Raw genomic sequence first — 12,255 nt, forward strand, 5'->3', positions numbered from 1 at the left:
TACCGGGTGTTCATGAAGCACATGCTGGAGGTTCTAAGAAACTCCTCTGACGTCTTATTTACCGGACAGATAAGCTTGCTGTCGACATCCCCCTGCGTCCCAGGGCAAGTAAACATTTCCGCTGTGTCGCGATGGACTCAAACAAGGACGAAGCGGAGCGGTGCATTAAAATAGCCCTAAATGCAGTCAGTAACAATCAGCCGGATAAAGCCAGAAAGTTCCTGGAGAAGGCACAACGCCTGTTTCCGACAGAGCAAGCCAAAAGTACGTCGAATAAACGCCTGTTTGGGAAGTGATTGGGGGTTTTTAAATCATGGGTGCTAGGCCGTCGATGTGAAACCGAAGCAGCTAACGCTAGCATTAACGTTACACCAGCTGCTAGCCGACACTGGTATTTGTAGTTTTTCAGCCTAGAGTCGCGTTTCTCTAATACGTTTGGTTTCTTCAACATAGTGGACGATTAGTCGGTATTCGCAGTTTTATCCCTTATAGAGTGGTCTTCGTAGCAGCTGGGATGCTAACAAGTAGCTAACCTTGGTAGGATTAACGACATAGGAAACGTGAACTCAGGTGGCAACCGTCGATAATGTCTCCTCTGTCTTTTCACAGACTTACTGGAGTCTTTAGCGCAGAATGGAAAGCCTCCAGAGGAGAACGGCAGTCATGTGAACGGAGAAGGACCCGCTATGAGACACCGCGGCGGCAGAGAGGAGCCCGAAGTGTCCGCACAAGCGACGGCGGACTCGGGAAAGTCCTACACAGCCGAGCAGCTGGAGGCCGTTAAAAAGTCAGTTCGCGTTTATGTGCTCCCTTTGTTGCAGTGAAAATGCTGGTGGAGCTGGCTGACGTCGATGTCACTAGATGTTTATCAAAAAGTCAGTGTGAATATACGCTACCTGACCAGTTTATTAGGTACACTTGCTGGCAAATGCAAGGATTTCAACAGCCAATGACATGGCAGCAACCTAGTGCATTTAGTTATGTAGACATGTCCAAGACGACCCCTTTAAGTGCAACCTGAGCAGGAGAATAGGGAAGACATGTGGTTCAAGGGACTTTGAATGTGGAGTGGTTTTTGGGTGCCAGGCAGGCTGGTCTCAGTATTTCAGAAACTGCTGATCCGCTGAGCTTGAGTGTGATTGAGATTGAACTCAAATAACCTCTCATTAAAATCAAGGTATGTTGAAGAGCATTTCTATAGGCAGAACGCATCGAACCGAAACCATCGAGGTGTCACTCCTGTCAGCTAAGAACAGCAAACTGAGGCCAAGATTCACACAGTCTCACCAAAATTGGCCAGAAGAAAATTGGTAAAAATGCTGTTTGGTGTAATGAATCTCAGCATTTGGATGCTAGGGTCAAAATTAGGCATAAACTGCATGGATTTAACCTGCCTTTTATCAACAGTTCAGGCTCTTCATTGTGGTGAAATTTTGTGGGGGATATTTTCATGGCATGCTCTGGCCTCCTTCGAACCAATTGAGCATCCTTTAAATGCCACACCCTGCCTGAGTGTTGTTGCTAACCATGCCCATGCTTTTATGACCTCAGACCACAAAGCTCACATCATCTCAAAGTAGTCTCACAGTGAGTTCACTGTACTCAAATGATCGCCAGCTCTCTATCCGATAGAGCACTTTTGGGATGTGGAGAAACTGGAGAGTCACATCATGGATGTACAGCCAGCAGATCTGCAGCAACTTTGAAAATATGGAACAAAATCATGAGGAATGTTTTCCAATACTTTGTTGAACCCATGCCGTAAAAGAATTAAGGCACCTCTGAAGGCAAAAAGACATCCCATTCAGCAAGGTGGCCCTCATAAAGTGTGCAGTGACTGTATTTCACACATCACTCAGTCCAGCAGATTTAGTTAACCAATAGGTCAACAGGTTTATGTTTAGGATGACAAGATATCATTACTACTGGGATGTGATGACCACATTATCTAATCCATCTATATCTCATGGCTCCAGACTTATTAGTTCCTTTTATCAATGCTGACATGTGTGTTTTTTTTACAGTTGCAAAACAGTGACATCAAACAGACGTCTTCTACACACCCAAGTGATGTGCAAATCTGTTTCCCCCCTCTACAGAAAATTGATCTAGAATCAATAAGAGAAGTGATAAAAGTATCGGACCCATAAGCAGTGTCAGTAGTTGCACCGGTGTCAATATCGGTCCCTAAAGATGGCAAAGCAGGTAGAAATGATGGTTCATGTAAAGTTAAAGTAGTTAGATCTGAAGAGAGAGAGAGCTCAAACTGGGGATGTGAATGTTGTAAATATTTTTTTTTTTTTTTTTATTTGCGGAAATTAAAAAAATAAACATCATAAAATCGACATAGTGTAAGACTCAGAGTCACATCTCTGTAGCTCTAACTACATATTGTGTTTATAGTGTTTTATTTTATTTATCATGTGTAGTCTGCTAACAATCTCATTTTTTTTACTGCAGGATTAAGAGTTGTAAAGATTACTATCAAATCCTAGGAGTGGAAAAGACTGCCTCTGAGGAGGACCTTAAAAAGGCTTACAGAAAGCTCGCTCTGAAATTTCACCCAGATAAAAATCACGCACCAGGAGCCACAGAAGCATTTAAAGGTAAATGAAAAGTTATTTATGGGAAAGACATGGACACAAAGATTTAGAAAGTGCATAACGGTGGTGATCTTCTGTGTGTCTCGCAGCTATTGGTAATGCATATGCTGTTCTGAGTAACACTGAGAAACGAAGGCAGTATGACCAGTATGGCGAGGAGAGAACGCACCCGAGCAGACACAGACACCATCATGAGTTTGAAGCAGATATCTCACCCGAGGACCTCTTTAACATGTTCTTTGGTGGAGGCTTTCCAACAAGTAAGTAGAGCTCAAAGGAATAATAACACCCCAGTAAAGATGTTTGGCGTGTTTTGATATACTCTTATCAAAGCAAGCAAGGGATCTTAGAAATTCTGCACAACACGAGAGTCAGCTAGTGGTTATTACATAACCATAATATGTAATCTTCCCTCATATCTGCCAATTTTACAAAGCAGCTTCCCAGATTACCTTTCTAAATGCAGAAAGATAATCACTCCAGACTGAAAGCCAGCATATTCAGAGACCCTCCTGGGAGGGTTTTTTTTAAAAACCAGGACAAACGTGTTCATGTTTAGTTCTCCAAAATCCCAACTGTACTGTGCTTGATGTAGATGACGCTGTGTTGAGTGGGCTGTAACAAGGAAGGGGGAGACAGCAGCATTCATGAGGAATGGGAATTGCAAAAAAGCCATCAAAGGCCACAAAGCACAGCACGAAAAGCACAAACAGCAGCTCCAGTGGACACTCGGATTCACATCAGCTCTTTGTGTGTTATTACTTCAGCTTGCTTACAGACCAAGAAGAGCACAAGCAAGAGTAGCCCCCAGACTGGTTGTACCACATATTTTTGACACTGCCCTCATCTGTCAACAGACGCTTTCTGCAGGTAGCGGGCTTCCGTAACTGCCCGCAGACTGCCAACAAGCTACCGCTACAGATTCATCACTTCTCCATAAATGTGGTCGGGTCCTCTGTAATGTTTAGTTATGTGGTAGTTGAGATGCTTTCTCTGACTTTTTCTGTAACTGTTGCTCAAGTTGTGTTGCAGTATAATTAGGAGAGATGGTGTCATGAACACCAGACCGGTTTCACCAAATAACATGATTCCTTGGACCAATTTTTGTTAAAAATAGCAGAACATCCTTCTCTGTGGTTGAGCATGAGAATGCCATAAGTGATTAGGCAGAAAGTTTGAGTATGCTTTAGGCTGAATTTTACATATCCAAGAGGCGCAGTTTCATAATTGTGATGTGTTCAAATTTTGCAGGTAACGTACATGTTTACAGAAATGGAAGAATGCACTTTGCACACCATAATAGGCAAGAAAGACGAGAACAACAGAGAGATGTGAGTACAAGCTTAAACCTTGTAAGACCTTCAATACACTTGATATTTATACCACCTGATTTAGTGTCTGATCTGTGGTTAAAAACTAATCAGTCCATTATTGTTTTTTTTCTCTCTTCACAGGGAGGTCTGGCTCTGTTTGTCCAGCTGATGCCCATCTTAATCCTCATCATTGTTTCAGCTCTCAGTCAGATGATGGTCACCCAGCCTCCATACAGCCTTAGCTACCGCCCGTAAGTGGTGCATTGGTTAATGAGGTTGTGCAAGTGTCTGAACATCTGTCACACCCTCAGTTATGCATTTTTCTATACCAGGTCAGCAGGACATATCCACAAAAGGCATACATCAAGCCTGAAGGTGCCTTTTTATGTGGGAGAACGTTTCAATGAGGAATATTCTGGAAATATGCTGAAGACTGTGGAGAGAAGTGTAGAAGAAGACTACATCTCCAATCTAAGAAACAACTGTTGGAAGGAGAAGCAGCAGAGTGAGTTCACAGCATTAGCTATGATTATTATTGAGTTTTACATTGCCGGAGTTTAAATATTTGAAGTAATAATTTGATTCAAGATCTGATGCAAAACAAGAAGAAAACTGGAAAATTTTTACATTTTTAGGGGGGAATTATTCTTTTTTTTCTTCAAATTTGGCTTTAAAGATTAACTCTTATTTCATTTTCTTTTCTTCATTGAATATTTTATGTCACCTTGTAGTGCTTGAGTTTGTTTGGTTAACATCTCAAGTTCTTTAAAACAACGTCCAACTGAGCAATTTAACACCAGTATAAAAAATAGATGTAGCCACCATGACGTCACCTGGAGATCGGAGGATTCCTGTTTTGCAGCCTTGGGTTGAGCAGTTATTGCTGCCTTGGTGTTTTGAAACTGGGCGCGTCCCGTGTGAAACCAAGGACACTACGACCTTGTATTATCTTTTTTAACTCCGAATGGGATCATAGTTTACAAAATGAACTTCAGGATTTATTCAGTTAGATTTTAGCCTAGCAATTGAGGTAATCAAGTCGTCAGGAAAGTATTTACTGGGATGACAGAGCAGAACCAGACCTGGAGGAAAGCTCCCCCTGCTGGCTGTTGGGAGTTGGCTTCACACTTCAAACCAGGAGCCTAAATCCATATTTTATTCTATGTTTAACACTTAAGTTCTGCCTGATTTTGAACCAGTTAATGTGAATTGTACTGACAAATTCTCTTCTTGTACTTTCAGAGGAAGGCTTACTGTATCGTGCTCGTTACTTCGGGGATTCTGAGTTGTACCAGAGAGCACAGAGGATGGGGACTCCCAGTTGTTCCAGACTATCTGAGATTCAAGTCATATTGGATGGCTAGAAAACACTTCTTCACATATGGGTACGTTGCTGTCTGTGGCATACAGTATGAGTGCTACAGGATGCCGTATATGGACTGGAAAGAATTCAGAGTTTTTGCATGTTTTATCTGACACATCCCCCATTACTCCAGCCACTCAGAATGCTGTTTTAAATTTATTCTTAATATCTTACAAGAATCAGTCAGTACACCTTGTTTTTGCGTGGCTTGATAATCGAGCTGTGTCAGATATTCAAGAGAAGGGATGTCAAACTCAATTTACATCGCAGGCCACATACAGCCCACTTTGATCTTAAGTGGGCCGGATGAGTGATACTCTTCTTCCTGTCAGTGTAAAGGAGTTTAACTACCCCTTTATTCCCTAAGATGTCTTAATATAAGGAAAACAAGTGCAATTTAAACAATGTGTCACAGTTTTTCTGCATGGTTAAAAAAAAAAGCTCCTGCAGTAAATGAAAGAAATCTGTCTTTGACTGTGATTGTTTAGCCATATTGAGCTAAGGAAACATCCCTATATATTAACTTTCCACCTTTTAAAGTAGGAACTACAATTCAAAAAGAGTGACCAGGTGTAAAGTAACAGTAGCTGGTTTGGTGAAAACATGCAAAATTATCTGTATAATTTAACCTTTCCACTCATGGTGAATGTTACTGAGTAATAGTGATAATGAATTATTAATTATGAAGAATTAAGAATTATGAATTATATAATATATATGAAGAATTATGAATTATATTTTTAAGAAACTTAAATATATATAACATTGAAGTGATTATCCTGAGATATGAATGGCTGTATAACTGTGATTTATTCTCTTGGTTTTCTCAGGTTCGTCAGTACTTGAATCTAATTAGAAGAAATCGGTCGGAGCCCACTCAAATTTGACCACATTTCTGCAGCAAACCAAGAGAATCAAAAAATGCCTTACGTGTAGTGGGCAGCAGACCTCATCAGGGAACCTCTCTGCGCCTCGGTGTAGATTGACTTCCTGTAGAACTGTGAGAAGCTTTGAGTTCACTGCTGACATTGTCTTACTAGAATCTTTACAGTGGTGAGAGGCGGCCGGGTAGTCGTGCTGAAAAGTAAGAGCATTGTTGTCGGTACGCAAAGCTACTAAGATTAGCTTCCTCTGTCCCAATCGTTTTCTTTTTCTTAAATATTTTGAGAAACCCGATGGCCTTCTCATAGACGGATGTCTGAGCCACTCACAAGGAAAGCGTGTAATTTTTGTAGTTTTACCAATGTAAATATTCATTTTACTTTTAACAGTGCAGGGGTTATTGAAGTCATTTACATTGTTAAGTGGATTTGCTTGTAGCCTGTTGGATCATAATTACTGTAAACTGTTGCACAAATGAAAGTAAACCATATTTATTAAATTAACATGCTAAAATTGTATAAAAGTTTCTTTGAATTAAAATTGTCCAATGATTGACTGGTGCACGCCTTTTGTTTTACATCATACATACACGTACACACACTCGCTTATGTGCTTCAATAGTAAGTCAGTTTTTGTGTCCCAAATTAAATTACACTATGTAAGTCAGGGTATAAAAGAGGGTTTCTGAGTGTGCCTAAATGCAGCGTTCACAGGAAACTGGAATCACAGTTCAAAAGCTTAAAATTTTTAATTTTCAGTTATTTCTCCAAGTTTACAGTTTTGACGTCCTCGTTGGATATTCTAGCTGCTTAAACTGTGTGCTGCAGTGTATGTACTAGATATGGGGGTGAGAATGATGACCTATAGCATCACAATATCCCCGTTTGGATATTTCCTGTTTCTCTGGTGGCATAATGTTATTCTAGGACCATCACTGCAACTGATCAGTCATGCTGTTTGTGTCATATGTTTGTGACTTTGGTGGGAAATCTGGAAAAAAGGCCACAGAAACACTTAAAAGCTGGACGTAAAAGGCCTTCGGGAGTCAGTAACCAACCTTCATCTGGTTGTGGTGGGTGAACGGACGAGTTTCGCTCTGGGAAAGTAGAGATTTGTGTCCTCTGTGTTTTGTGGTTTTGTTTGTTTTTTTTAAAAAGGAAAAAAAGTCAGTGTTAAATTTTATTTTAGACGTCTTGCTTCACTATACTTTAAGGTTTCAGTTGCACTTCGGCTAGCATTTGGAAACAACTGTGGTTTGTTTTTTTTCCATGTTGACTGTTCCTAAGAAAGCTTTTTTGGGAGTTGGATGGCCTGAAGGCAAACTTCTCACATGTAGGAAAAGGTGACACATCTGCTTCGTGACGCATTCGCTTCATGTGAATCGTCACACTTTGAACCGCCAGTTTACACCATGTCTAATGTTGGCTTTAGGTTGAGACACACACAAGATAAGTTGGTTCCAATGAGAGTTTAATTATGATGTACAGTGCTGCGTAAAAGTATTGAGCCTCTCCTCATTTCTTCATATTTTTCCAGGGAAACTGATGCAAACACACATGGAAATATGATATATATATATAAGCAAAAACAGTTTGTACATTTCTAACAAGCTTCAAAGTCAATTTTTGATGTGGCCACTTTTAAACCTAAACACAGCCTGAGCTCTTACCAAACTTTCTTGTCATTTCTTTAAGTAGTTCAAAGCTCTTCTTTGGTTGTTGACTGCCTTTTTGTTATATTCTCTGTCAAAATGATCCCAAACTGCTTCAGCAAAGTTGAAGCCCAGTATCTGGGGAGGCCAATCCATGAATGATTGATGGAGTGCTCCATTGTGTGGAATAGTATGCTTTTTCTGTATTGGCGATGTGTTTGGGATCATTGTCATGCTGAAAAATGAAGTCGCTGACTGATTAATAACTAATTGAAGGTCTCTCAGGTCATTCAGATACTGATCATCTGCTGCAGCTCTTTCAGGCCTGTTACTTTTCCAGATTTTTAATTTTTTTAAGGCCACACTTCACACCACGCTGTGTTACGCCAGGAATTTGGCTAATAGCTCTTTGGGAATCATCTTGTTGTTACAAAGATACAGTTTTATGCCCTTCGAACTATGGTAACTTTTTTTTTGTAGGTTCAACTAAAGGTTTGTCATTCTGTTAAGTGCCTTTCTTATGCTTGAACGATGTCAAAGATTTTTAGTAAACCTGGCAAACTAATGCTTAAGACCTTTTTAAAATGTATAAAGTTGTTGGAAGCAAAATATTTTTAAAACTGATGCGTTCCTCAAGACTTTTGAATATTACTGATGAACATTCACACATTTCCTATGATAACCGTTATCAGACAGTAGAGATGGACCGATCCGATATTACGTATCGGTATCGGTCCGATACTGACCTAAATTACTGGATCGGATATCGGAGAGAAATAAAAAATGTAATCCGATCCATTAAATATCAAAAAAGCACCTCACAAAACTTGGCGACATGGCAAGCCGGAGCAGTGTGGTCACGTGATAGAGCGGCTGTGTGTATTTGTAGCCTGCTAGCAAACATTTCATCTCCGAGGAAGTTATCCCAGAGAGAAGTAAAGCAAGTGTGTAAGTTCATCTCTGAATGTTTGTAAAGCATTCCCGCGTTAAGCTTAACAACCGATATATAGAGCAACTGCCTCTTCTCTCTCTCTCCTGCTGCTACTTCAATCGTGAAACTGCTTAATGATCAGCTGATCGGCTTTTCTGTCGCGAGTCCGTCTCTCTTCTTTGTTTTTGGCCCACTTCTCACCAGAAAGAGGAAACCAGCGGCTGAACAACAGCAGCACTATTAAGCTTGATAAGCTGTTGTTAGAATTTATTTAATATTACATTCTAGACCAGGATCTTTTTCTATGCAGCTGACGGCTGGTAACTGTGCAGGGGCGGATCTAGCAAAGTTTAGCCAGGGGGGCCGATAGGGCATGAACAGGCAAAAGGGGGCACAAAGACATACTTTTCTTTCTTATTCTCATTTAAAATATCTAGCTTTTAATTATTTAATAATTATCTGAATCTTACACCCAAAGTTTTAATCTGATGTAAAATGTATAGAAGTCCATTACTGTATATAGTAACTGTTAAGTCTAATATACCCTAGTACTTTTTAGTAGTAGTACTTTTTCCTTTGGGAAGGTACCATTTGTGCAGTCTGTAATTCTGTTGAAGAAAGATGTTGAATCTATTTAATTATTCTTGAAAAATAATTTATTTCTGTGAATTTTTTTCACCCTGCATCAAATTAAAGTTGATTACATTGATTAAGCATCATGAGGAAGAGGGTGGTTCCCTATTTTCTTTTGCTGGGAGTTTGCAACCCTATTAGTTAGGTTGCTTAATATTTCTGCTAAGTACTCTTTAAAATACCAGAATAGGGAGGATGGGGTAGGTTTAACTTTATTAGATTGATCAGTGTTGCTGATCTATGAAATATTTTGGGTGCAGTGTTTTTTTGGGGGTTTTTATACATACAGGTATAACAGAATAGCTTTAGTGTTGTTGTTGTTTTTTAACTTGAGTATGAACTTGTACAAAAAGCAGCAAGATATTAAAAAAACAGTTTTACTGATTAAAAAACACACTATATCGGATTCATATCGGTATCGGCAGATATCCAAATTTATGATATCGGTATCGGACATAAAAAAGTGGTATCGTGCCATCTCTATCAGACAGTACTATCTCACTTTAATTTTACTGGTGTCTGCCAGTTTCCCCTGTTATCTTTAAGGTTTCTTCTTCAAGATAAGTTGGTTAACTTCATTAACTACACCTGTTGACTACTCCACTCCATGTAGAGCAAGGATTTCAAACAAATTTTACATTATGGGCCACGTACAGCCCACTTTGATCTTAAGTGGGCCGAACCAGCGAAACACCTCTTTCTGTCGGTGTAAAGTTTAAGTACACATGTAAGCCATAAGATATTTTAATATAAGGAAACAAGTGATGTTTCAACATTATAGCTCAGTTTTACTACATGATAAAAAAAAAAATTCAATTGCAAGAAATAAATGTGTAAAATTATAGAAAAAGTTCTGTTAGCTCATTGTGCAGACTGTCCTGTGACTACAAATGAAAAAACTGACAGAATACTTCTCCCTTTTTTAAAAAAAACTAAATCCACTTTCTGTGATTTATGTACTTAATTATTTTGGTGTATAATGGCCAAGAGGGAGGTAGAGTCTAAAATTGATATGTTCCTTCACATTTCCCATACCATCCAGAGGGCAGAGTAGAGTCTTTGGTGGGCAGTTCTGGACTCCGGGCCTCATGTTTAACACCCCTGATGTCAAGTCATTAAGTACTGACTACTCTAAGAAAACTGCTGGAAGTATCTGTTTACAGCAGTAACATAACTGAATGGTTGGTGCAAGAGAAATAAAATACAACATACTGCTGCTTTACTGTTTTGTCTCAGCACTGCAGTACATAGCATGTATGAATTTGTGTGGATATGGGACACAGCCAGATAAAACTCACACAAAAAGTTAATAAAAAAAATAATTTATTCTCTCATGTTAAAAAAAAATACAAAACGAGTGTCCGTTGGTCTATATAAATGTCACATACATAAGGCATTCCCTTATAAGTGTGGCTTCACATTCACAGGAATGAAACTGACCCATGTGCAAACACTAATCTTCACTGCACCCACATGAGTAGCTGCTATGAGACAAAGGTAGTTCAGTATTAACCCCATCATACATCATCACAGACAGGTCATCATTGTTATGTCTCGACAGTGCTTTTGTTAAGACTTTGCATTAATTAGCAGCTTCGTTACAGTTTCTTTAGAGTTCAGCTTATCGGAGACAGGAGTGCTCAGCGATCAGCACTCCTCAACCAGCAGTGCAGCTGAACTGTACAGTTTCCTCTTGATAGCCCTGAAACTCGTGCTCAGCTTCAGGGTGTTGTGGTGCTTCGGAGACGGTGAGGATGTCTGTGCTGGTTTGCTACTTTTGAAGAGCTTCTGAACTTTTGGCCACAGTCCACTGGACTCCACCCTCAGCACCAGTGTCACATGGAAAGTTGGGACAAGGGATGGATCTACTGCTATTTGATCCACAGTACATGGGGAGTCCTGTTCCCCCATGTCAACGCACAGGTCGATGAGTGCTCCCCTGAGACCACAAGGCTCTATCCCGGCCAAGTGGAGGAGCTCTTGGCTGATATTGTGTAGCAGGAAGTCAGGGAGGATGAGTTTGGAGCAATCCAAGCTGGTGTGCGATGCATCACTGAGACTATGTGCAATGGCAGTCACAACGTCTGCAGCCAAGGTCTCCTCCAGAGGATAGAAGAAGGAGCTGATGTCTAACTCTGACAGATCTGTCATAGATCCTGAAACAAAGGAGTAGCTACAAGTTAGTAAGGAATATATAGCAGTGTGGGATTCACCTTTCTTTTTTTAAGTTTTCTAATCATTAAACAAAGTGGAAGAAAGACTGAAAAGCATATTTTCTTTGTACTTTAAGACTTCATTCTCTCTTGTTCTCTGTTTCTCTTTCCAAAATGCATTTAAACAATCAGAAATTATACATATATATTCTTGAACAGCGTTAGTTTGATCAAATGACACTCACCAGATTCACTCCTGCAGTACTGATTGTCTGTCACCCTCCGATTGTGTCCCTTCAGCTCTGTCAGCTTGTGAAGCAAACTGCTCCAGGACAGCCGCTGTGAGCCCCTGTCCTCCGATGGAGATGGAGGAAAACTACCGTCCAGAGACTGATTGCAAGACATCCTTAAAAACAAAAAAATTAAAGTGCTATTGTATCCCCGGATGGTGGCCCCGTCCCTTGAACCAGACCAGCTGGAAGACCTCTGTAACAATGGAACAAAGCCTTATATACCCACGAAAAGAACACCCCGCCCATCGTATTTTTCCACCAATGACGATTCAGCTCACGTCCTCAGCATTCTGCCTTGCCTGGTAACACTGCTGATCCCTTTGATGATTAGGCAAAGCCCCCTCTGCCGGTATTGCAGCAACAGCCCGACCCCCATCCTGCATACGCGCAGAAGTTCCTGCTCTTTCTACTCTTTATTTTTTTACTGCTCTAT

The 12,255-nt window shown here is 40.3% G+C and overlaps 2 protein-coding genes across 2 annotated transcripts; one reads left to right on the plus strand and one right to left on the minus strand.

Moving 5' to 3' along the window:
• Positions 1 to 128: 128 nt before the first annotated feature.
• Positions 129 to 6,713, plus strand: dnajb12a (DnaJ heat shock protein family (Hsp40) member B12a). The gene is made up of 9 exons (XM_085182552.1): positions 129 to 264; positions 610 to 787; positions 2,461 to 2,606; positions 2,693 to 2,863; positions 3,855 to 3,934; positions 4,058 to 4,167; positions 4,249 to 4,421; positions 5,159 to 5,301; positions 6,110 to 6,713. Exons 1-8 carry the CDS (start codon positions 132 to 134, stop codon positions 5,278 to 5,280), a joined length of 1,113 nt encoding a protein of 370 aa, XP_085038678.1. The 5' UTR covers positions 129 to 131; the 3' UTR covers positions 5,281 to 5,301; positions 6,110 to 6,713.
• A 2,937-nt stretch (positions 6,714 to 9,650) lies between these two features.
• On the minus strand, positions 9,651 to 12,027 carry LOC146505454 (DNA damage-inducible transcript 4 protein-like). Its single transcript, XM_085182563.1, has 2 exons — positions 11,775 to 12,027; positions 9,651 to 11,532 (listed from the first exon to the last, which is right to left on the minus strand). The coding sequence occupies exons 1-2, from the start codon at positions 11,932 to 11,934 to the stop codon at positions 11,024 to 11,026; spliced, it is 669 nt and encodes a 222-aa protein (XP_085038689.1). The 5' UTR covers positions 11,935 to 12,027; the 3' UTR covers positions 9,651 to 11,023.
• Positions 12,028 to 12,255: the final 228 nt, after the last annotated feature.

Source organism: Neolamprologus multifasciatus, chromosome 13 (genome assembly GCF_963576455.1).
Source record: "Neolamprologus multifasciatus chromosome 13, fNeoMul1.2, whole genome shotgun sequence".
Taxonomy (NCBI): Eukaryota; Metazoa; Chordata; class Actinopteri; order Cichliformes; family Cichlidae; genus Neolamprologus; species Neolamprologus multifasciatus.